Source organism: Pleurodeles waltl, chromosome 10 (genome assembly GCF_031143425.1).
Source record: "Pleurodeles waltl isolate 20211129_DDA chromosome 10, aPleWal1.hap1.20221129, whole genome shotgun sequence".
NCBI lineage: Eukaryota > Metazoa > Chordata > Amphibia > Caudata > Salamandridae > Pleurodeles > Pleurodeles waltl.
The window spans coordinates 1,056,206,182-1,056,228,474 of NC_090449.1; the positions used below are offsets into that span (position 1 = coordinate 1,056,206,182).

General features: G+C 44.3%; 1 protein-coding gene across 1 annotated transcript in view; it reads right to left on the reverse strand.

Annotated features, from left to right (window-relative positions):
* Positions 1-22,293, reverse strand: part of KCNH8 (potassium voltage-gated channel subfamily H member 8) — a 915,601-nt gene that overhangs the window by 324,750 nt on the left and 568,558 nt on the right. Inside the window, exon 5 of the mRNA XM_069212070.1 lies at positions 7,900-8,140. Coding sequence (XP_069068171.1) covers positions 7,900-8,140 — 241 coding nt within the window. The remainder of the gene's footprint in view (positions 1-7,899; positions 8,141-22,293) is intronic.

Sequence of the window (22,293 nt, forward strand, 5' to 3'; positions counted from 1 at the left end):
TATGTGGTGCAGAACCATTCAACAGCCCATCAAGAAAACCAGCTCTGAGGGAATTCTGTATATGCTGCCTTTTAACCTTACACAAATATGCATAGGAGGATCTGAATAGGAGGGGCTTGTCTCCAATCTGGCTGAAACGCACAACCCGAGGCAAGTGTAAACAGGCAGTTTGTGCACATTGACATGTGAATTAGCAATAACAACAATGTGGCCCTTCTCAATGGAATTTGCCTCCAGACCATGGCCACCCATACAAATGCATTGCATATGTGCCATCTTTGCACTTTTAACTAATACACTTATGGGGCTATTTTGGGGTTTTCAACTATGATGCGGAAATACCTATCAAAGGTGGTGGATATTTACATTATAGGGAACTTTACACCTGGTTGGCCCTCAAATGCCTGCAATTCGTTCCATGTTCCCACTGCCTGCATATGATAAGCAGTCTGTTTGAAAGACTTTGCTACCACTTAAAGTTAAAAACATCCATAATGTACGTCTCCTGTCATACCATAAATCTTACATGATGGGTAACCTGTTTGTATCAAGAGAATCTTACTTCATTCATACCACCCCCGTGCTCCACAGCCTTGTCAAGGACTGGTGCAGTAATGTTGCAGTGATAGAACCTCTAAGTTGTCCATTCAGAAATAAGTGCTAACAACAGACTTTAAGGAACGGCCTAGTTTTCTAGAAGTTCCTTAACCTAAGGTTGTCTACTCCCATAGTCCTATGTTGAAGTGTGATCCTGAATGTATTGCTCACTTTTCGTGGCATGTGTCTTTAAACATCAAAATCCTGCCTGCTTGTTGCCAGGAGGACTATCTTCAATCTAATGTACAAAACACACAAAGAAATAAACAGAAAGAAGAAATTCAAGACATACACCCCGAAAAAGACAATATAATCTAGATTGGCCCTGTTAGAAATGGGGTTTTTGGTTGGCAGTCAGGTTGCCCTCTGTCCAAGCAAGAACCCTCACTCTAGTCAGAGTAAGTCACACACAATCCAAAATCAGCCTGTGCTCACCCTCCGGTAGCTTGGCACGAGCAGTCAGACTTAACCTAGAAGGCAATGTGTAAAGCATTTGTGCAATAAATCATACAACACCATAGCATAACACCACAAAAATACACCACACAGTATTTAGAAAAATATATAATATTTATCTGGGTATCTTTAGGTCAAAACGATCAAAGTTGCAATACGAATTTGTAAAGATATCACTGAAAAGTGATAGAAAGTGTCTTAAGTCTTTAGAAAGTAAACAAAGTCTCTTTCAAACACAAAGTACCTGGTTTCTGGTGGAAAATCTCCTCAGAGGGCCACAGGAGAAGAGGTGTGTGGAAAACTGGTGTGTGCGTTGATTTCTCCTCAGCACACACGGACTTGCGTCGTTATTTTCCACGCGGGGAGTCGGGCGTCGTTTTCCGGCGCGCGGACAGTCTCTTACTGTGGTTTGCGGGGAGTACCAGATGTCCCGGGTCTGCGTGGATTTTCCTGCTTGTTTTCCGGCTGCGCGTCGTTCTGCGGGGCTGCGCGTCGAAGTTTCGATCTTACGGCAGGCGTCGCGTCGATTTCTCCTGCGGAGTCGGGCGGCGTTGTCCTTGCGAGGCCGGGCGTCAAAGTATTGATTTCACGGCAGGCGTCGCATCGATTTCTCCTTGGAAGTCGGGCGGCGTTGTCCTTGCGAGGCCGTGCGTCAAAGTTTCGATCTCACGGCAGGCGTTGCGTCGATTTCTCCCGGGAAGTCGGGCGGCGTTGTCCTTGCGAGGCCGTGTGTCAAAGTTTCGGTCGTCCCGAAGACGTCGCGTCAATCAGCGTCGGTGTGCGGCGTTTTTCTTGCCGCGGAACAAGCTGTGCGTCGAAAAGTTCGGCGCACGGAGCGTCCAAGAGGAAGAGAGAAGTCTTTTTGGTCCTGAGACTTCAGGGAACAGGAGGCAAGCTCTATCCAAGCCCTTGGAGAGCACTTTTACAGCCAGACAAGAGTTCAGCAAGGCAGCAGGCCAACAGCAAGGCAGAAGTCCTTTGGAGAACGCAGACAGGTGAGTCCTTTGAGCAGCCAGGCAGTTCTTCTTGGCAGGATGTAGTTTCTGGTTCAGGTTTCTTCTCCAGCAAGTGTCTGATGAGGTAGGGCAGAGGCCCTGTTTTATACTAAGTTGTGCCTTTGAAGTGGGGGTGACTTCAAAGAGTGTCTAAGAAATGCACCAAGCCCCCTTTCAGTTCAATCCTGTCTGCCAGAGTCCCAGTAGGGGGTGTGGCAGTCCTTTGTGTGAGGGCAGGCCCTCCACCCTCCCAGCCCAGGAAGACCCATTCAAAATGCAGATGTATGCAAGTGAGGCTGAGTACCCTGTGTTTGGGGTGTGTCTGAGTGAATGCACAAGGAGCTGTCAACTAAACCTAGCCAGACGTGGATTGAAGGGCACAACAAGATTTTAGTGCAAAGAAATGCTCACTTTCTAAAAGTGGCATTTCTAGAATAGTAATATTAAATCCGACTTCACCAGTCAGCAGGACTTTATATTACCATTCTGGCCATACTAAATATGACCTTCCTGCTCCTTTCAGATCAGCAGCTGCCACTTCAACAATGTATGAGGGCAGCCCCAATGTTAGCCTATGAAGGGAGCAGGCCTCACAGTAGTGTAAAAACGAATTTAGGAGTTTTACACTACCTGGACATATAACTACACAGGTACATGTCCTGCCTTTTACCCACACAGCACCCTGCTCTAGGGGTTACCTAGGGCACACATTAGGGATGACTTATATGTAGAAAAAGGGGAGTTCTAGGCTTGGCAAGTACTTTTAAATGCCAAGTCGAAGTGGCAGTGAAACTGCACACACAGGCCTTGCAATGGCAGGCCTGAGACAGGGTTAAGGGGCTACTGAAGTGGGTGGCACAACCAGTGCTGCAGGCCCACTAGTAGCATTTAATCTACCTGCCCTAGGCACATGTAGTACACTCTACCAGGGACTTACAAGTAGATTAAATAGTCAATCATGGATAAACCAATCAGTAGTACAATTTACACAGAGAGCATATGCACTTTAGCACTGGTTAGCAGCGGTAAAGTGCCCAGAGGTCAAAAGCCAACAACAACAGGTCAGAAAAAATAGGAGGAAGGAGGCAAAAAGTTTGGGGATGTCCCTGTCAAAAAGCCAGGTCCAACAGGCCCCACAAATGATTGTTGTTCCGCTTTGTTACCAGAAAACTGCTGGTGGGTGCATCATTCTCGTCCAAAGTCTAGAATTTACTCCCAGGAGAAATCCCAGCTGCTAAAAATCAACTGTACTCTAGAACAGTGGTTCCCAACCTGTGGGCCGGGGACCCCTGGGGGTCCGCGAAGACTCCTCAGGGGGTCCGCGGCTGCTTAAAAAATTGAATAATATTAGGTCCCAGCTATCAGTAATGACTCCTTGGGGGTCCCTGTGTTCCAATAATGATTCAGTGGGGGTCCCCGGGCTCCAGCATTGATAAAATGGGGGTCCACAGAAGTCAAAAGGTTGGGAACCACCGCTCTAGAAGGAGGCTGATGAGGCGGCGATGAGCCGCCTGGACCTCAGAACAGAAAGATCTCGCTATCAACAGGAAGTGAGGACTTAGAGCCTGATTTAGAACTCAGCAGACGGGTTACTCTGCCACAACGGTGAGGGATATCCCGTCCCCCGAAATCTAAATCCCATAGGATAGAATTGGATCTATATTTCGGCAGACGGGATATCCATCACCGCTGTGTTGGAATAACCTGTCTGCTGAGATCCAAATCAGGCTCTTAGTGTAACAATGAAGCATTTAATCCTCACTGTGACTCAAAAGTTACAGTGTCCCAGAACAACACATGTAACACACCATCAAGAAATACGGAATATGAGATTTAATCTGGACACTGGACTGAAGTCCTGCTGCTCTACATGCAAGACTGGAGACCAATTAAGTTCTGTCAACCTTCAGTGACCATCATCTGTAGGACACAGCTCTGTAATCACAAATATGAACCACTGATGACAATGTCTCCTTGCACTTGTACTTCTTGGCATGACACAGCATGCCATGCGTGTAAGCCATCGTTGAAATATGCATAATTTATATAATAAGCTTTTATTATACCCCAACTTCCTGAATCCATGCCAGGCCTATGTTGTGCACTGCTTCACATCCCAAAGTAAGCCCTGTTGAGCACTTCTTGTCACACTCACAGACCCAGCCTGCACAAGCATGGCCCAAAATACACACTTCTGCATTCATTAACACAACTGCCATCCGATAACACAGTGGACTTGGACAACTAGACCACAGAAGAACAGACATCCCCCTTCAGTGTCTTTAGTCACAGAGACACAATGAGTAATGAAAATCGATATATAAGTAAGCAATCAGCATCTAACTATCCTCTAAACTAGACAATGTGTGCAACTAACCTCGGTACCAAATCGAATAAGGTTGCATAATATGCAACTAACTGCAACACTTACAACTAGCACTGAAACCTAACTCTGGGCTCCCGGCAGCAGCATGCTACCCGTCCACAAAGTGCTTCAGTGCTTCATCAGGGGTAGTAAGTGCTATACAAATCTACATTACAAATGTACAATACAAACAAGTTGCTACTGCATAATTATAGGCCATAACCTCTAACAAAGGCCTCCTGACTTAAGATTGCCCTTGAGGAGGCAAACTGTGATCATCTGTACCATATGAATTACAGGATGCATGAGCCACAAGCCTTACTTGGTCCTTGTCTCTGCCCTCAGCCTGGAACACTGGTGACACAAATGATCAGGTCTTCCACATTATAAATAAGCCATATTCCAAACAGTCATGAGCACAACCCATCAAAGTGGCATGTGCTGCAAGTAAACGTGTATATTTAAAATCATGCAACAATATGAAGGTACAAGCCTTGCCAAGACATCAGACATCTGCACAAACATTTAGCATTTTAATAACATTTAAAAGGCTTTTGGGGAGAGACCCTTATCCAACAATCTGTTTCAAAGTCATGGACCTTTTTTCACGTGCTTGAGTGCCTTCTGATCTGCCCATCACAAAACTCCTCTACCTTTGTCATGGAGGATAGACACACATTCATTCAAATGTGTTTCTTCAGGTGCAAGTAATCCTTTGAAGACAAATCTTCCACAGCCGATTTGACCTCAAAAGATTGAAGGATTTGTGTGGCAATCCATAGGAGATTAACTACCTGGCCCTGCAGTCCTCAGCAGCAGGGTTACAGACTGGGTAATAAATTGGTACGGGCCTTGCATTGCTCTCAGTAGCCATTTACAGCAAGCCAGAGAGTATCCAAGATGGGACCGTCAAAATGGGAGTTCCAGACTTTCTATGTTGAACCAACCAGTGATGGCCCTACCGTATGTTGCTGGAATGATACATCCTTGGTTTAGGGAACAACAGTGACTAAATATAATTACTGGTCTGAATATTTTCAAGCAAACAGAGCAAGCAACAAAACCAATTCAACTTTTTCTGTTGAACCAATCTGTCCAAATCATTCTATTTTTTTAAAGAATTGCCTTCATTGAGTTTTAGATGCAACTCATAGTAGGTAAGGGCAGCCTGGGATCCCACCGCTCATCACCAGTAAAATAGGGATGTGGCCAGTCACTTTTTGAGCTGCAGTTGTAGTCCTTGAAGCAGTCCATGCTTCCAGATAAGAAGGTGTCCATGGGAGGCACCCTCTCCAGCCCCCACCCCCTCATGATAAAGGAGGATGAATGTGGGCTTGGGGTGGTCCAGTATCCATTGCCTAAATCTTCAATGTCTCAATAAGTGCCCCTGTGGCACAAAGAAAGTATCCGCATTGTTAGCATCCCTAATCCTGCAACCTTCAGAAGGCACAAGAGCCAGGGAGCAAATTAGCTTTGATGGGGGTCTCTCCATCTGATGGGAACTGCATCATTCATCTCGCTGCTTAATGTTTAATCTCTCTTTCACCTTTCGGCTCCTGACCAGAATTTCTACATAAACCTATTTCAAAAAGGTCTGCACGCAGCCCCTCAAATGACCATATTTTTTAACTAACTTCCAGAGATCCATATGTTCCTAGGTCTCAATTTGCTGCCCAGCTCACACATGTGTACGTTTGTGTAAACCCCACATTCAATCAATCAATCAGTTTTTGTAAAGCGCGGCTACTCACCCGTGCGGGTCTCAAGGCGCTGGGAGGGTGAGGGGGGACCTCATCCAAAGAGCCACGTCTTGAGGTTCTTCCGGAAGATGGTGAGCGATGGGCTTTGTCTGTGGTGCAGGGGGAGGTTGTTCCAGCTCTTTGCTGCAGTGTAGGTGAAGGATCGTGCTCCGGCTGTGGTTTTACGAATGCGAGGGATGGTGGCCAGGGCCATATGGGTGGAGCAGAGGTATCTGGTTGGGGTGTGGAAGGAGACGCAGTGGTTCAGGTAGGCTGGGTCTCCGTTGATACTGCATTAGATTGACTTGTACTCCCATCAAGAGTGACAACAGTGGCACATTGGACCGCACAGCACTCCCAACCCAAGTTCTTCTGATCCAAGACTTTTCGTTTTTAGTTGGCTGGATCCATCAAAGCTCTAGGGGACGTTTGAGTGAGGTGAAGGGTCCTTGTGAACCCCCTAAAGCTTGAATCACCTTCAATCTTTTTAGCTTTAATATTCCACATTATAGATCACTCAATTTAAAGGTGGTTTAGGACAGTTCAAGTCCTAATTCAACCTTCCCAATAGTGCATGTATAAAAGTTCCTACATCCTCCCTCCCATCAGCCTCTGAGGCATATTTACAAGCTGAGTTGCTGCGCTGCTTGAGTTGGCCATAATTATGGCCCTATGTGTCCAAAAAGGGTCTTTGAAAAAAAGTGCAAGCTTGAGAGTAAGTGTTTATGCACTGAGCTTTCTTGACTTTTGCAAAAAAAAAAATGATAAATCTTAGATCACCTGCCCCCTCTGAAAGGCCTGCCCCTTCCTTCCTGAATGATCACAGTGAAAATCCTTCTATCTGAGTAATTCAAGCCTGTTGATGTTGTCTTCCCCCAGGACAACTTCCCTGGGAGGCACTGGCATCAATCACTGCCCAATGGGATTGTTTTTACCAACTAAACGTGAGTTTACCCAGGTGGCCCAGTGATCAGCAGGACCTCAGTCACAGCAGCCTCTCTCCTACCTTGGCCATCATTCTTCCTTCTCATTCACCCCCTATGATCTCTCAGGCAAAGTGACCTTTCGCACATCTTTATTAAACACGATCACAAAAAATGTCCTGCTTCACCTTAATCCCCGTCCATCTTAAACATAATGTTGACACCGGGGACAGTAGATCCTCCAACTGAAATGCAGACGCAACTCTCAGAGGCAGACAGTCTCCTGGGGCTTGTTGACTCCACACCGTAAACCCTCTCGTCTGCCTGCAGCCCACTGCACAGTAATTCATGTATGTTGTGGTTTCTCAGGGTAGTTTATGTTGATTTGGTCATGTGATCTCTTTGAGAGCATTGTACATCCCTGTGAAGCAGGGGTCATGCATATTTGTGCATGTGTGTTTCAGTATGTGCCTATGCATTCTTATACATGTAATATGTCTCAATATATAATACTTGTTTCCATAACAAGGTGCAACAGACTTTGCTCTGAGGTAAACAGCTAACCAAAAGTTCATTGAGCCACTAGGGACTCTGAAATCTAAGGTTTGCAGGTGGCACTTCCTGTTTGGGGCAAAATCCTATTTCTGAGGCAAAATTTGCAGCCAGGGTACCCACTTTTACAAGGCAAAGTAACGCAGGAGCCTTAACTTATTAGGTAACAGGAAGTTGTCCAATGAGAAAATCATATTTTACCTCAAGTGAAGAAAAAGCTTCCACCTTCTCTATATACAATTGTTGCAAAAATGCAGAAAGCGTCCCCTTACCTATGATAAAGAGGATCTCCACTGAAATGTCGCTGACAGTTGTGCTCCGCGTCGTGGACAGGTCGTCGTTCCCGATGAAGGACACATTATAAGGGACTGTGACCGCAACATAAAACGTTGCCAGTAGGATGAGCCAGTCCCATCCCGCCTTGAAAGTGCTAAAATGCAGAATGATGAATTTGGACTTCTTAGCGTCGGATACTTTGTACTCCGGGAAGGCGGACTTGTCAACAAACACATTCTGCACAGAAAGAGAAAAGGGAGAGATTAATCTAGAGATTATGTGGACAATATTCCTATAGAGATTCCTAATTCTACCAAAGTACTTTAAACTTGCATTGGTGCCATAGTTGATCTGGCTACTGGGATATCAGGGGATTCTGGGATAGGCCTAAGATGCTGAATGTGTTGGTATCGCTGGGGCTGGGTCAGTCTCATATCACACAGGAATGACATCTGATTGACTGCTCCAATCATATTGGCTTTTCAAAGTAAATCCGGGTGAAATTTCGCTTAATTTTGGAAATTTGGTGCTAAGCTTTTTAAAACAAAATTTAAACAAATTGTATTGCCATTTCGCATGACAGCTCCCCACAACAATAGATACAACAATGACTGCACAAACAGCAAAACAATAGAAAGACAGCACATAATGAGTTGTCCACTCCTCCACAGGACCATTACCCTAATATGGTTGGAAAACATAGATAGTTTGCTGTAAACCCCCTACCTTCCCTCCAACAACTCCCCCAAACTCCCTCAATTCAGGTTAACTGGAGTAATGACTATGTAGGCAAAAGTACAAGAACACACGAGAGCGCAGTACCAGCTCCATCCAACCTACTGTACGAAGAACGTACTCCATCGGAGCTACCAAGGGGCCAACAGGCTTCATCAATAGAATGTGTTGCCACCACTGCGCTCATACCAGCATCTCGTAACACATTCAGGCATGATGTCAGTGGTGGAGTTGGATCCTCCTTCCCGCTTGGGAGAGAGTCCCCATGTATTGTAGAATAATCCCCTGTGAACGTCCTCCAGGAGATCCTCTCAGGCTCTAGTCATGTCCATGGATACCTGGCCCGTCTTGGCCTCTCTTAGGAGAGCAACACTCTTGTATCCTCCCCCAGGGAATCAACTCCTTGGGTCGCCCATCAACAGTAGGGCCTGACACTGCCTATCAGGTGTGGGTAATCTGCCCTTAGCAGGGATCAGGCCAAAGTCCAGGAACCTGGACATTACCTTGTACTTAGCGGGTGCAGTAATAGCCCAAGGATGCACATTAGGGGTGAAAGGTTAATATTGCCACCGGTGACATCATTAAAAACCTCAACCACCACATTCCAGCATGCCCACAGCTGGGGGCAACTCCAAATCATATGTTAGAGGCCCACCCTGAGACATGTATCTGGAGCCTTTGGAAAAACTTTGGATGCATTCCGGTGTGTAGTATGCCCTGTGGAGGATATAGAAATGAATCAGCTTAAGACGTGTATTCCTGGACACTATTGGAATATTCACCGGCACTTTATCCCAGGCTTCCCCTGTGATGGGGGTCTCCAGCTCCATCGCCCATGCATCCCTCAAAGCTACTCCAGACGTCTTCAAGTCAGACCTCTAACCCCGGTGGAGGTGCAATAACTGAACAGACGACTCAACTTCCACGTACCCCACAGGACCCTACAAACAGCCCAGCTCTCCTTCGCCGAAGTCCCTCGCATCAGGAAAACCAGAACAGGGAGACGCTCTTTCTCCGACATCGCAGCCACAGCCTGGAACGCCCTCCCACTCCACCTCAGACAGATTACCCCCCTCCTCAACTTCACAAAGGAGCTGAGGACTTGGCTCTTTGAAGAACCACCTCAATGATCCGCGCTACACGACCCCCCCCCCCAGCGCCCTGAGACCCTAACGGGTGAGTAGCCGCGCTTGACAAACCCTGATTGATTGATTGATACCAGTACATTTTCCCCAACTAGTTACAAAGCAAAGTGCAACCTTGGTTCTAAGGTTCTTATGCAAAGTTTCTGCAATTACTGCATTATGCCACATTGCAAAACTATGCCACCGTTTGTGCAAAATTACATCGCCTGAGCTTGGGAACAAATTGGGCCACCAGAATGTGAGCGGCCAGTTTGCTGCAATTGTGTTTTTTGTGCTATTTTTCTGGGGCGAAATGCGTCCCGCATCAATAATTGACCTGAGGACTCATTTCACACTAAAATACGGCGCTAAATTGCAGATTTGCATTTGCTTTGATTTTGCATTATTTTTCTGAAATTTCAGACAACTTTGCAAAACCAAATTATGCACATTCCGCACACCCCTACGTATCGGGAGCAGTGACATGTCCAGAAGTCACCCAGTTTCCCTAGAAGCCAGTCCACTCTGCCTTTTAAATAGGTCCCTCCAGCGAAATTTAAGGTGAATGGAATGTTAATCTAACAACTTGATATCCTCAACTGAGAAATTAGGCATTTTGGTAAAGAATGCTTGCGATAAGATATTTTTAATTGATCTGTACAGGAAAATTGCCCCTTCTGCAGCACGAACAAAGAAACAGACAATGCATGCAAGCTACAAACCAAGGCGTCCCATGAAAGTGACCTTCAATATTCTTTCCCCTAGGAGTGCGCTTTTTTCCACTACTCTAAGGCGACTTTGTTATACAAAAGTCTTTAAGAAAAGGTCTCGTAGAGCCATCAAGCAAGATTTAAAAGGCACAGCATGTTCTTAAATAGTTCATATTAAAGGTACTGCACGCTGCCCACACCCATTGGAGGTGTGCGTGAGGTGAAGGTTTTGCCATTGTGGGAAATGGATTGAGTGTTTCACAATGGTTACCCCTCAAATGTGTTTGATTGACTATTCCATGAAGTTTGTGGAATTTGGTGAAACTCCTCATTATATTTCTAAAATTGATTATGGCCAATGTTGTCCTTTTCAGCAGTGAATACAAAGTTTGTGAGATGTTCATCTTGAAAGCTAATGCCTGTGTTTCCCTTTTGTACCCCACTTTTTTGGCTGATCTAAATTGAAATTTGCCTTCTTGGTAATTTGATCACATTTTCTCAGTAAACTTAAGCTTTCTGGTCTCTGTTACCAAGTAGTAACATTTAGTCATTGAGCATTCCTGTCTCCAGGGAGAGGACATCTCCATCTTTTTCAACGCAGGGCCAAGATGCCGAGGACCGCAGTTCCCGATGGGTGAATATACTCCCATGGATGATATTCAGCTTTATCTATGACTGACCCACTGGTACATTGAAAAGCAACCCTCCAGCCAGGACCCACAGCTGAGGACACATCCTAGCTCTGTGATGATCTGTTCTGTCTACCCGGAGCAATCTGGTGGCAAGATATCGCTGAATACTAAGGTGGAGCCAGCCAAGTGCAACACAAGGTATTGACTTGACAATAACTCCACTATTCCTGCAAGCTCTAGACTTATCAAAAAGGGCTAGTTGAGAAGTTCTGAACTCTCTGCATGGGCTAGACCATGATGCAGTTAGGCAAGTCTCACCTCCAAGCAGAGGCACAAGCTAATAAGCTTTCTGTTGGCTTCCACAGTATATATGTATATTTTACTTACGAAGTGCAAACTTAGCTACAAAGCAATGTAGTGATGTACACAATCAAGGGTTTACAGGGGGAGGGCAGAAGAAGTGGGACTGGAAGAGCAGTGAAACAGCACCACAGGCAACAGGTTAAAAGTGGAGAAAATGATATGGTTTAGAAGTAAGGCTTACAGTGTGGGTTGGGATAGAGTGAGGAGAGAGGCAGAGTTTCTGGTGACAGAGGGATGCAAGTGGTACGACTTAAACATCTTTAGGGACATGGCAGGGTGTCCACCTCACTGGTATTTAACCAGTACCACAGGTAGGTGCAAGGTGAGACTCTATGCCACTAAGGGTTAAAAACACAACAACATGACCAATATTACTTCATTTGGTTGCTGGTGTGTGTTGTTGGGCTTGGGCTCATGTATGGCACAAGGTAAGGAAAATCAAGTGCTCACATCACATAGGCAGACATTGTTGGCCGCCAGTGCCTGCCTCTAAGCCTGCACTCAGGCTCTAAGACAGCCTGCCATTCGTTACTTGGGATTTGTGAGCAGGATTTAGAGGTGGGGCCTGGGACGAGCTACACCATGGAAGTGGGAGGCCTCCATGATGAAGACGAATGGAGGTGAAACCCTTACGCATACCAGGTAGCCCCGCCAGGCAAGTCAAATGTTCTTCTGGGAATGCACGTGTGTCCTTGGCAGCTGCTGCCCAGGTGGCAGGAAGGTGAAAGGCACTATTGAAGGTGAAGGGGGAAAAGAAGGGACATTTACCCCCACTAAGTTAGCCAGCTCAGTTACCTAATAGCCTTGCTGGGTCATAGGGGAGGCAGAGTTCATCAAACGAATTATATTTCATCTCCCCTCACTGAAGCAAGGCAGCAGACGTTTTAAGCAGGAAAGTGCATTTATTCACTGGGTCATGAATTATCCCATCCACTCTGCATTCCATCCTTTTTAAAATATCCACAATCCTACTGTCTGCCTGTTGTGCTTTGTTATGAAATCAGTGTAAGTTGTGTCTGCCTCCTATCACAGCTATCACCTCGCCTCTCTCTGCCCCATACACACAGTTCGTTCTTCTGGGGACCCTCTTCTTTAATCCCACGTTCCCTCCTTCCACCTGCTTGACACTTGGCTAAACTTCAAAATCCTCTGCATATGCAATCACCTGCTTTTCTTCAAGCCTTCAAAACCCTGCCTTTCTGTTACTTACCAACCTGATACCCTCCCGAAATCCGTGCATGTCATCCTTCCTCCCACCATTCTACTCTAATTATATCGCTGACATTTTTGTGCAGCTCTTTACCAATCATAACAGGTATTGGCAAAGACAATAGGTCTGGGTTCAATGTGTTAACACATGAACCTTTATCACGATAGAGCGGAACACGCGAGGGAGTCAGCAGGAGACACAGAGAGCTATTGTAAAGTAGTACTTCATGCAGCCAATGCAAGACCTGAGTGAAGGTGGAAAGAGCACCCAAACAGCCAATAACAGTAGGTGAGAGACGAAGACTTCACTGGGCTGGGCCAAGATATGATGACAATGTCTCAATATAATGGCTGCTAGAAGAAAGACTGTGGTTGGAAGGGTCCCACCCAAAGCCTACTCCATGTATGCCGTTAGTAATGTCTCTGTTTGACAGCTGTGATATCAAACCTAGACCTAAAAATGTGAGAAATAATCAGAACAGCCACTTGCTCTGATGAAGACAATAGAGTGATGGAGGTTCTGTTGTTTAACATTTCAGTTTTTTCTGTTCTCCTGTTTAATGTAGAGTATTTCACCTCAATGGGTACAATAGGTATTAGCATTACAGGCCTTTTGCTGAGGACAATTCCAGACATTAATTTCCACCCTTATTCTGTCTCGTTATAGATGCCCAATTGGGTCTTTGGCCAATAACTTAGCCAGAGGGCATTTGAACACCCATATAGCCCTCAATAAAGGTTTATCGTGGGGAACTATATAACAGGTCACAGCGACAAGTTGCCTCAATGCAGTAAGGGACACAGTTGTAACTGAAAAATAGAAAGAGTATAAACTGTAAACTTTGCACTTGTATAGCGCACTACTCACCCGTTAGGGTCTCAAGGCACTGTACTCATACCGCTATGGAACCCCTCCTGGCTTTTTTCCCTGTGAGGTGCCCACTCCTGGGCACCCCCAGGCATCCAAGCGCTGTTGGGGCCGTTGTGGAGATTAAGCAAGCTATTGCCCAGAGTTGCAGAGTGGGACTCATTAATTAGATTAGGCACTGAGGCGAGAATTATCTGGTCCAAGGGAATTGAGGCCAAGACCTGCCAAAGCGGGACTTGAACCCTGGTCTTGAGCCAGATCTCTGCTTCAGGGTCTGCCACTCTAACCATTGTGCCACACTTTTCCAGTATTGTTCTGCATTGAGAATAAAAATTAACGAAAATGTCATTCTGTTCAGGTAGTTGACTGTGTGAAGAAGCAAACTGTGGCAACTTAAAGCTTAAGTAATTGATCCTATAACTCTCAACTAGATCTGGCTAATGTTTGTTGGTTATATGTTAGAGATACAGGTTAAGGTGCAGCTACAGACTGTTGGCCATCTGGTGCAATGTCAATCTGGATTTCACATCAATAGGAGCACAAAGTCTACGGTGATTCTCCTGTGGATACAGTTTGACGTGGCAGACATAGGGAGACCATCCACTGTAATTCTTCAAGACCTTTCAATTGCATTTGACACCGTAGATGCATATATTTTGTGATATCGCTAGGTCCTGAGGGGACTGCTGTGCAAAGAGGATGTGTGAAAGAGTAAAAAAAGGCAAGCCCACTGCTTCCTCTGTGCCCTTTAATGGTGGGTACCTCTGCTTGTCGCTTCACCATCCTCATATCTAAGCATTCCTTTGGGACTGGCAGGTGAAAGGTCACTGGTCAGTCATGTCACATGAACACCTGTATACCCAGGATCTTCTTGACCTGTAGGATGGGTCCAAGGATTGTGGAAAGGCCAGTCATTGTCTAGGGAGAGAGAAGTGGTGGATGGATGACAACAGGGCCAGTATGAGTGTTGCAAGTTTGAATACCTACATATAGGCCCTCATCCCCTCCTGGACAGTCATCCTTCAGTTGGCAGGAGCACCTCTGCTCCTGCCTGGTTGAGGAGGTCATGAATCTGGGGCTTACTTTTGCAAACCAAAGCTCTTGTTAGCCCAGGATATCTCAATAAAATGCCACTTCTTACATCCAGACCAATGCACGGTTATCACCTATATGGCTGCAAGTATTCAGGTACAGGAAAGAAAGGATAGGTGGAAAAACACTCGGGATGTAGGCCAAACCTTTGGACTAATCTGCTGAGCAACATTCCCAAAGTTACATACTTTGAAAGCTTAAAGTTGCCTTTGTGCGCTTTTTATGTAATAACTTGTGCTGTAAACCAGACAGCTAAACACTACCAAAAATGCTGCATTTTGATTGGACCCTAGTCAGTCGATATTTACACAGGCAATTTATAGCTAGTACCTGAGATAAATCCAATACAGTATCAACCCACATATCACTACACCTTCTTCCCATGACAGATGCCTGTGAACATCACAGATGTTGGATAAAGAACTAGAAAAATCATTTAGCCCACAAAATGTGCCTGCACTTGGAGCCATGCTGCCTGAGAAAACTGCTTTAGAATCATACGCTTTCCTGTGCATAAGGCTGAATATATACATGAAAATGCTCCTTTGCACGCCTTTGACAAGTTCCTGAAATAAATGAGTCTCCCAAAACCTTCATTTTTTGTATTACTTTGTATTATATTTTTAACTGTCCAAAGTCTTGTGTAGTTCATGAGAGTTTTCCCTATATATATTTGTAAGTAGTTCTGCCTGATTTACAATGTTACTTATTTTAAAATATGCTTTAAATAAGTATCTTTAAATGTAGTCATACCTGTAACTACTGACAAATGAGAGTGGAGGAAAGAAACAATAAATGTCCTATCAACAACTTATTTGAAGGGTTTCACTACCCATCGCAACACAAATCTATTAATTTTTAATATTAAATAGGTAAATACCTTCCAGCACCTCTAAACATTTCCTGCTGCAAATTTAAATGGAAGGTTAAAAAACTTTATAAGTACCAAAATGTTACTATTTTAAAACTAAGGAGGTGTTAATTGACATTGAGGATGAATAGTCTGAGGAAATAAATGTAGACATGGCGTACTGAACTATAGTGAGGAGCTCTCTCATGAACTAACTTTAGCCCTATGCAATATATTATGAGATAATGGACTTAAAATCTATACCTGACCACACGGCATTTAACCAATTGGTTTCCTGTCTGCATTAACACATACCTCTAGGTTAATTTACTTCAGCCTGCTGCATAGGAAAGATTGTAAATTGAATATCACCTACTTAACCTCATGGTGTCCATTTTGTTAAGAATGCATGTAAAATGTTGGCACTGCAGTTGGTCTTTAAAACCCTGTGGTGAAACCACAGTGGACCTCTGAGGAATCAACTTACAGGATGCTGCTGCTGTTGAAAATGCACTTTTTATCTGCTCACCCTGACAGACTTATTTCTGACAAGAGCGAGAAAGTTATTTCACATTTTATAGAAAATCATCATTTTAGAGTTCAAGAGAACTAACTGCAGTTTCTGTGTCAAAATGAAATGGGCCATTTTGTTCATTTACTACAGTCTCCTCTACTGGCAAGATTTCATTTCTACAGCTCCTATACCAGCAACATTGTGTTCAGGTGTGCCACACTTTTTGCATAAATATGGAAAGTTAGTGCTCTAGTTGTTCTTTGGAACTTTGTGGTGTGGTAGAACACTGTAGAGCCAACTGACAGACTTCTGCTACTGTTTGGAAATACACAATTTACTTGGCTCCTATTCCACAAACATGGCATTTCGGAGTTTCTCACTTTTTCATGAATGTGGTATGCTAGCACTCTAGTTGTTCATTCATTAGAATCATGTGTTAAAGCTGCAGTAGAACACACACAAATGAACTAACAGACTGCTGCTGTCAATGGAAATACCTTCTACTCATAATGCCAGACTTTTTCTTCTCATGGTTGAGCAAGATATTTGTGCACATTAAGATGTGTCCTAATTTTAACTTCTGGGGTACTTATAATGATAGTTACATCCCGGCAGAGAGTTAAGGTATTTCACATGATGCAACCACCTTTGGTCTTATTGCGATTTCTAAAATGAGTATGGCACCACAAAGAAATTATAAACACTGTTAATAAAATCTGCTGTGTGCATCTTTTTCTTCAGCTTCAGCTTCACCTCCGACCCTCTGACTCAACCCTCGTTAGTGCCTATCTGGGAGTGCCGCCTTGAATAATATAGCTTAATTAGAACATTGGAATATTGAGAACTCCATTGAAGACAATGAAACGGCCCAGGGCCTACAATGGATGGTACAGACCTGCTCCAACACTGCAATGTTTTTCTCTTTCTTCCTTTTTAATTTATACCATTCTACCCCCAGTGGGGTTTGCCCTTCTGTTTCAGACCATAATGTTGTTAAAGGCCCTCCCCTTATCATAAGCTGTCAGCTGCAGCTCGGGCCTATAACTCAAGTTGAGGGCCTTTAGCAATCATCAGTGCTCTTGGCTGTGGGTTATGCCACTTAATTAATCTAACTGAACACCATTAAAAGTGGTTGAGTTCAGCCCTTATTATAGGAGAATAGCAGTTTTCCCACATCCAGAGTTACCTATAGCACAGATATTAACAATTCTGAGCTGCAGGAATACTGTGTTATTCCAATTTGTACTTTGAATGGCTCTTGATAAATCCGAACTACCACAGGAATCAGTGTTGCTGCATCTGATTCCTGTGATAAAATACCCAATTTTTTGGCTGTTTCACATACAGACATTTCAAGAGCTTTTTGCTGCTGAAATGTCCCAGGAACGAAGAATCAGGTATGTGGATTTACTGCATCAGGGACTTATTGACAGTTTGTTACTTCTGCCACAGTGATGAAACAAGCTTTGTGTGCATTCCAAGAATGCTTGCAAGGTGGGAGACCTTGAGTGAAAAACTCTCTGCCAAGATGTCCATTATTTCCATATGAGAAAGCCATAATGCCTTTCCACCAACATATTCACTGTTCATGACCTCACACGTTGTTGAAGGGCACATCTCAAATTACTTAATTGATGACATCATATTTCACATTATCATTGGCATCATTGATGATATCACTGAAACTGCTCAGCACCTCTTCACTATAGGGAGCACTGAATTCAACATTTGGCTTTGTGCAGCCATCTCAGGCTGCAAAGCCTTGCATTGGCCAGTCCCTGTGCCCGATACTAATTTTTCCCAGACACATCTGAATATAACTTTCAGCCCTACCTAGAGAACCCCTGGCTCAATGCATATATTGTGGATATGTCTGCACCCTTGCCGACATACTCTGCTCAGCCTTTCCACCAAATTTTGACTTGGGAGCAGGGCCTTGGTTATAAAAGCTCAGTGTATCGTTCTAACATCCCACTGGACATAGGCTTTGGGCATGGCCAGTGAGGTCTCTGTCGTACCGTCCATTCACTAGATTCCGCTAGTCTCAACCTTGGTGTATGGCAGCAGGATCTGCACACAGGGCCTAGCCCTTTTCAAGACACTGTGCTCAATACAACTTCTCTAAGAGCCCGTGGGCACAACATATGTTCATGTCCAGCAGGTTGCAGGCACAAGGCATGACCCTGGCCATGCATTCTATGATGACGATCCCATAGCCCACTAGGCAGGGCCTTTGGCCTTGGCATTTTAGTATCTGGCAATCCTTGCAAAAGATGCACATAGAAACATGGCTGTGTTCACATCTGCCAGCAACATTTGTGTGAAAGGAGTATCACTTGTGGCTTTAGTGATGTCAGTGATAATATCAATGGTAATATGAAAGGTGATTTTACAAGTGAAGACATTCATCATGGAATTTATGATTTTTGGTTTCATCAGTTACATCATGCTTGAAGTCAAGAGAAGTGCAACAGGGAGACTTTTAGTTGTGCTGCCCTTTAAGTCTTAGATTAATTTCCCTTAAATGTTTTTTGGCCCCACCTTTGACTAGGCCTAGCAGAATCTGGGTGCAGGGAGTGCCCTTCCGCCACACCAAACACCTAGTGCCACTGCTCATCGAGAATGACTAGTGGGCTCTCCAACCTTGTAGACTCTGCCCATGCCCCCAGACCAGTAGCCTTATGCACTGGGTCAGGATATATTCTACAGCCTGACATCCCAACCCCTTGCCACGTCTTTCATAACCAGTATACATATTTCGAAAATGCGCTGTGGATTCTGAGCCAGGGCATGGCCTTCAAAACACCTTAGGGCACCCTTTGCAAAGTGGTATATCATCACTGTTTGCATGGTTATGATGGTAGACTGATGCTTGCAAAGTCTGCATCAAAATGTAACATATTTTCTTCACAAAGGCATTTTCCAATCTTTTGGGATGCTTTCTTGTCCTCCATGAGGTTTCTGGGTATGTGTCCTTTGTCTCACATGGCCTCCTTTTTGTGTATATCTATGTCATATACTTTGTAAATGATTCACAAACCACCTGGTATAATTTCTAGAGGTGGGCATAATGGGTAATTCCATGTAGTGTAATCACACGGAACTCTATAAAAACTCTGTGAGGTCACGAGGAATTACATCAGAAGAGTATTTCTGCATCTAACTCTTTCTTACTGCAAAAATGCCCCCTTGTGTTCAAAATGGATGCAAGGTTGCTCTGAGAAATATCCCTAGATGCAACAGAACATAAACAGCACCATGAGCAGCCACTTGCACTCGCTAAAAGTGCTGTTGGAGTAAGTTTTTTGGTCTCCAAATTACTCTTAATTACATGAGCAGGCATAATCTGGTTATCATGGGCAGTTCTGCGTCAAAATGTAACTTGGAATTACTGAAATTACTCCATTCACTTTGGTGTAGTTGAAATTCCAGCCAGGCCTGATAATGTTATGCGGGCAAAACAAAATATGGAAAAGAACACATTAGACAATTGTCTCTGTGTGTCAGATCTGATGACATTCCATAGCTGATACCAACACTCCCCAAGGAAGATAACATCTGGTAATCTATGTTGGGATGTAACTGTCTGGTAGCTGTAGTTCATTTGTGCTCAGCTCCATCTGTCCCATTATGTTAATAGAAAAAGCTGCAGCTGCTCCAGGGAACGACATGGTGCTCATTTGGGACACTCTGATACCCCCTCTCTTTGAAATCTGCTCAATCCAGGAAAGATTTTCGCAGATTGGTTAACATCGAAAATCTACACAGTGGAACAAAAGAGGTACTTCCAAAACTAAGTCTGGTTCAGAGGGTTTAAATGGGGTACATACTCTTCTGGGCTATTGCTAAATGTTACCTTTTGTTTTAGGATCAGATCATGGTTATGTTCTGCCAAATGAGCTGGTGAATTGATCTGTGGGTGAACGCTGAGAGTATCTAGATCTTCAATGATATTTAGGCTTTGAACATTAGAAGAGTCATCTGCAAAGATTTTAAGTCTCAAAGAATAAAGATTTGTTTTGAGATGTTTGAAATGTTTTCTAGAAGGTCAAGAAGGTCAGAGCGGAAAGAAGGGGCACAGTTTTTGGGAGGATGGCCAATAACAGCCCAAACAAATGAGGTGGTTGGGGCACTGGTATTCATACATAGATGATATTTAAATGAGTTGTATGACAGGATGGATATCTTCTTGAGAGAAAGTGAGTTCTGAGGGAATAGGGCAACCCTCTTTCCCTGCCCTTGTTCTTGGCTAGGATTTCATAGTTGGGTGGAAGAGAATGGTTTTACCTGGTGCCAAGGATTTGGGAACCATGAGTCGGTAATAGCTAGAAGGTGGTGGACATATTTTTGAGTGAGATTAAAGATGCCTTTTTGACTGAATATCTGACGTTGAGGAGGCTGTTGTGTAAACCTTTTTCCCAGGAAAATAAGGAGTAAAGTGTAGCATTGGCAGCATTATGTAGATAAGTAGGTGGCACACTATGGACAGATTCCAGATTGGTTTTGGGAGAAAACCAGGATAATGAGAGGGAGAGTCAGAAAAGTGAGGCAGATTCGTTTTTCATCAGCGAAACACCACTGGGTCAGTTGGTGTAGGGGCTAGTGTATCATGAGGGTGAGTGGAGGGTAGAGTGTGGTAGAAAGGTGAGAGAGGGAGTGAAGTGCACATCAACCGGAGCAGAGGCTGGAAGGATCTTGCTACTGGTCCAGGGTATAGAAGGTTTATGAAGATTACTTTTAGTTTGCTGAATCTATTTTCAAAAGCTAAGAGGGTGGGCTGATTAGCCTGAATAATTATCTTTCCATTATAATGGATTCTTAAGGTAAGCAATCTGTTTTGTGTTTTGGTGAGGATACTGTGCACTTTCACAACTAGGAATCAGTAGCAAGTAAAAAGGAACAATGTGAAAGGCTAAAGATTTTTCAGAGGCTTTATGTTTGACATACAGGCGGTCTCTTGTGTAGACCTATAATGGGTTGAAAAGTTATAGAATCTGAACTTCATTCTGGAGCACAGGTAAGACTGCAGAAGCAATTGCGAAGGAGACTTTACAAGTACTCTGTTTATGTGGCCAATGGCAAATCAGGTTGGATTTTGCCCTGAAGAGAGGAGGAGGCCTAAGCATTCATTACCATAAAAAAAGAAGCAAGGCCACTTGCAAAACAAACAAGGAGAAGTGGCGATGAATGCACCTGACCTCTGAGGTTCAACCAGTCTATGGTTGGCCCATTTAAGATCCAGCACTTGTTTATTGCCCAAAATCAGGCCAATGGGAGAATCTTCCAGCCTGGCTGTGGTCTCCTAAATATGCCCTACATAGGATGTTAGCCACATGCATCTCTACTTACAATGGCAGTGGCAGCTACCATGGTCTCCGCGCATCAGGACACCAATGTAACAAGGGACACTGCCCAGCAACCCTTGTCAAGATGGCTGATTGAGGGCTCGTGTTAGTTGTGGAAGAGTGGCGTGAGGCTGTCAATGGTATCACACAAGAGATCGTCTGGTAAAGAGCTAGATGTGGGCTATTTAAGTCAATGAAAGGATGAGGGCCACAATGGAAAGCAGTGAATTGGTTGTGCCAGAGAGAGATGAAGGTTAGAAGATGAGGAAGCTGGAGGGTGGGCTGATTAGCCTGAATAATTATCTTTCCATTATAATGGATTCTTAAGGTAAGCAATCTGTTTTGTGTTTTGGTGAGGATACTGTGCACTTTCACAACTAGGAATCAGTAGCAAGTAAAAAGGAACAATGTGAAAGGCTAAAGATTTTTCAGAGGCTTTATGTTTGACATACAGGCGGTCTCTTGTGTTGACCTATAATGGGTTGAAAAGTTATAGAATCTGAACTTCATTCTGGAGCACAGGTAAGACTGCAGAAGCAATTGCGAAGGAGACTTTACAAGTACTCTGTTTATGTGGCCAATGGCAAATCAGGTTGGATTTTGCCCTGAAGAGAGGAGGAGGCCTAAGCATTCATTACCATAAAAAAAGAAGCAAGGCCACTTGCAAAACAAACAAGGAGAAGTGGCGATGAATGCACCTGACCTCTGAGGTTCAACCAGTCTATGGTTGGCCCATTTAAGATCCAGCACTTGTTTATTGCCCAAAATCAGGCCAATGGGAGAATCTTCCAGCCTGGCTGTGGTCTCCTAAATATGCCCTACATAGGATGTTAGCCACATGCATCTCTACTTACAATGGCAGTGGCAGCTACCATGGTCTCCGCGCATCAGGACACCAATGTAACAAGGGACACTGCCCAGCAACCCTTGTCAAGATGGCTGATTGAG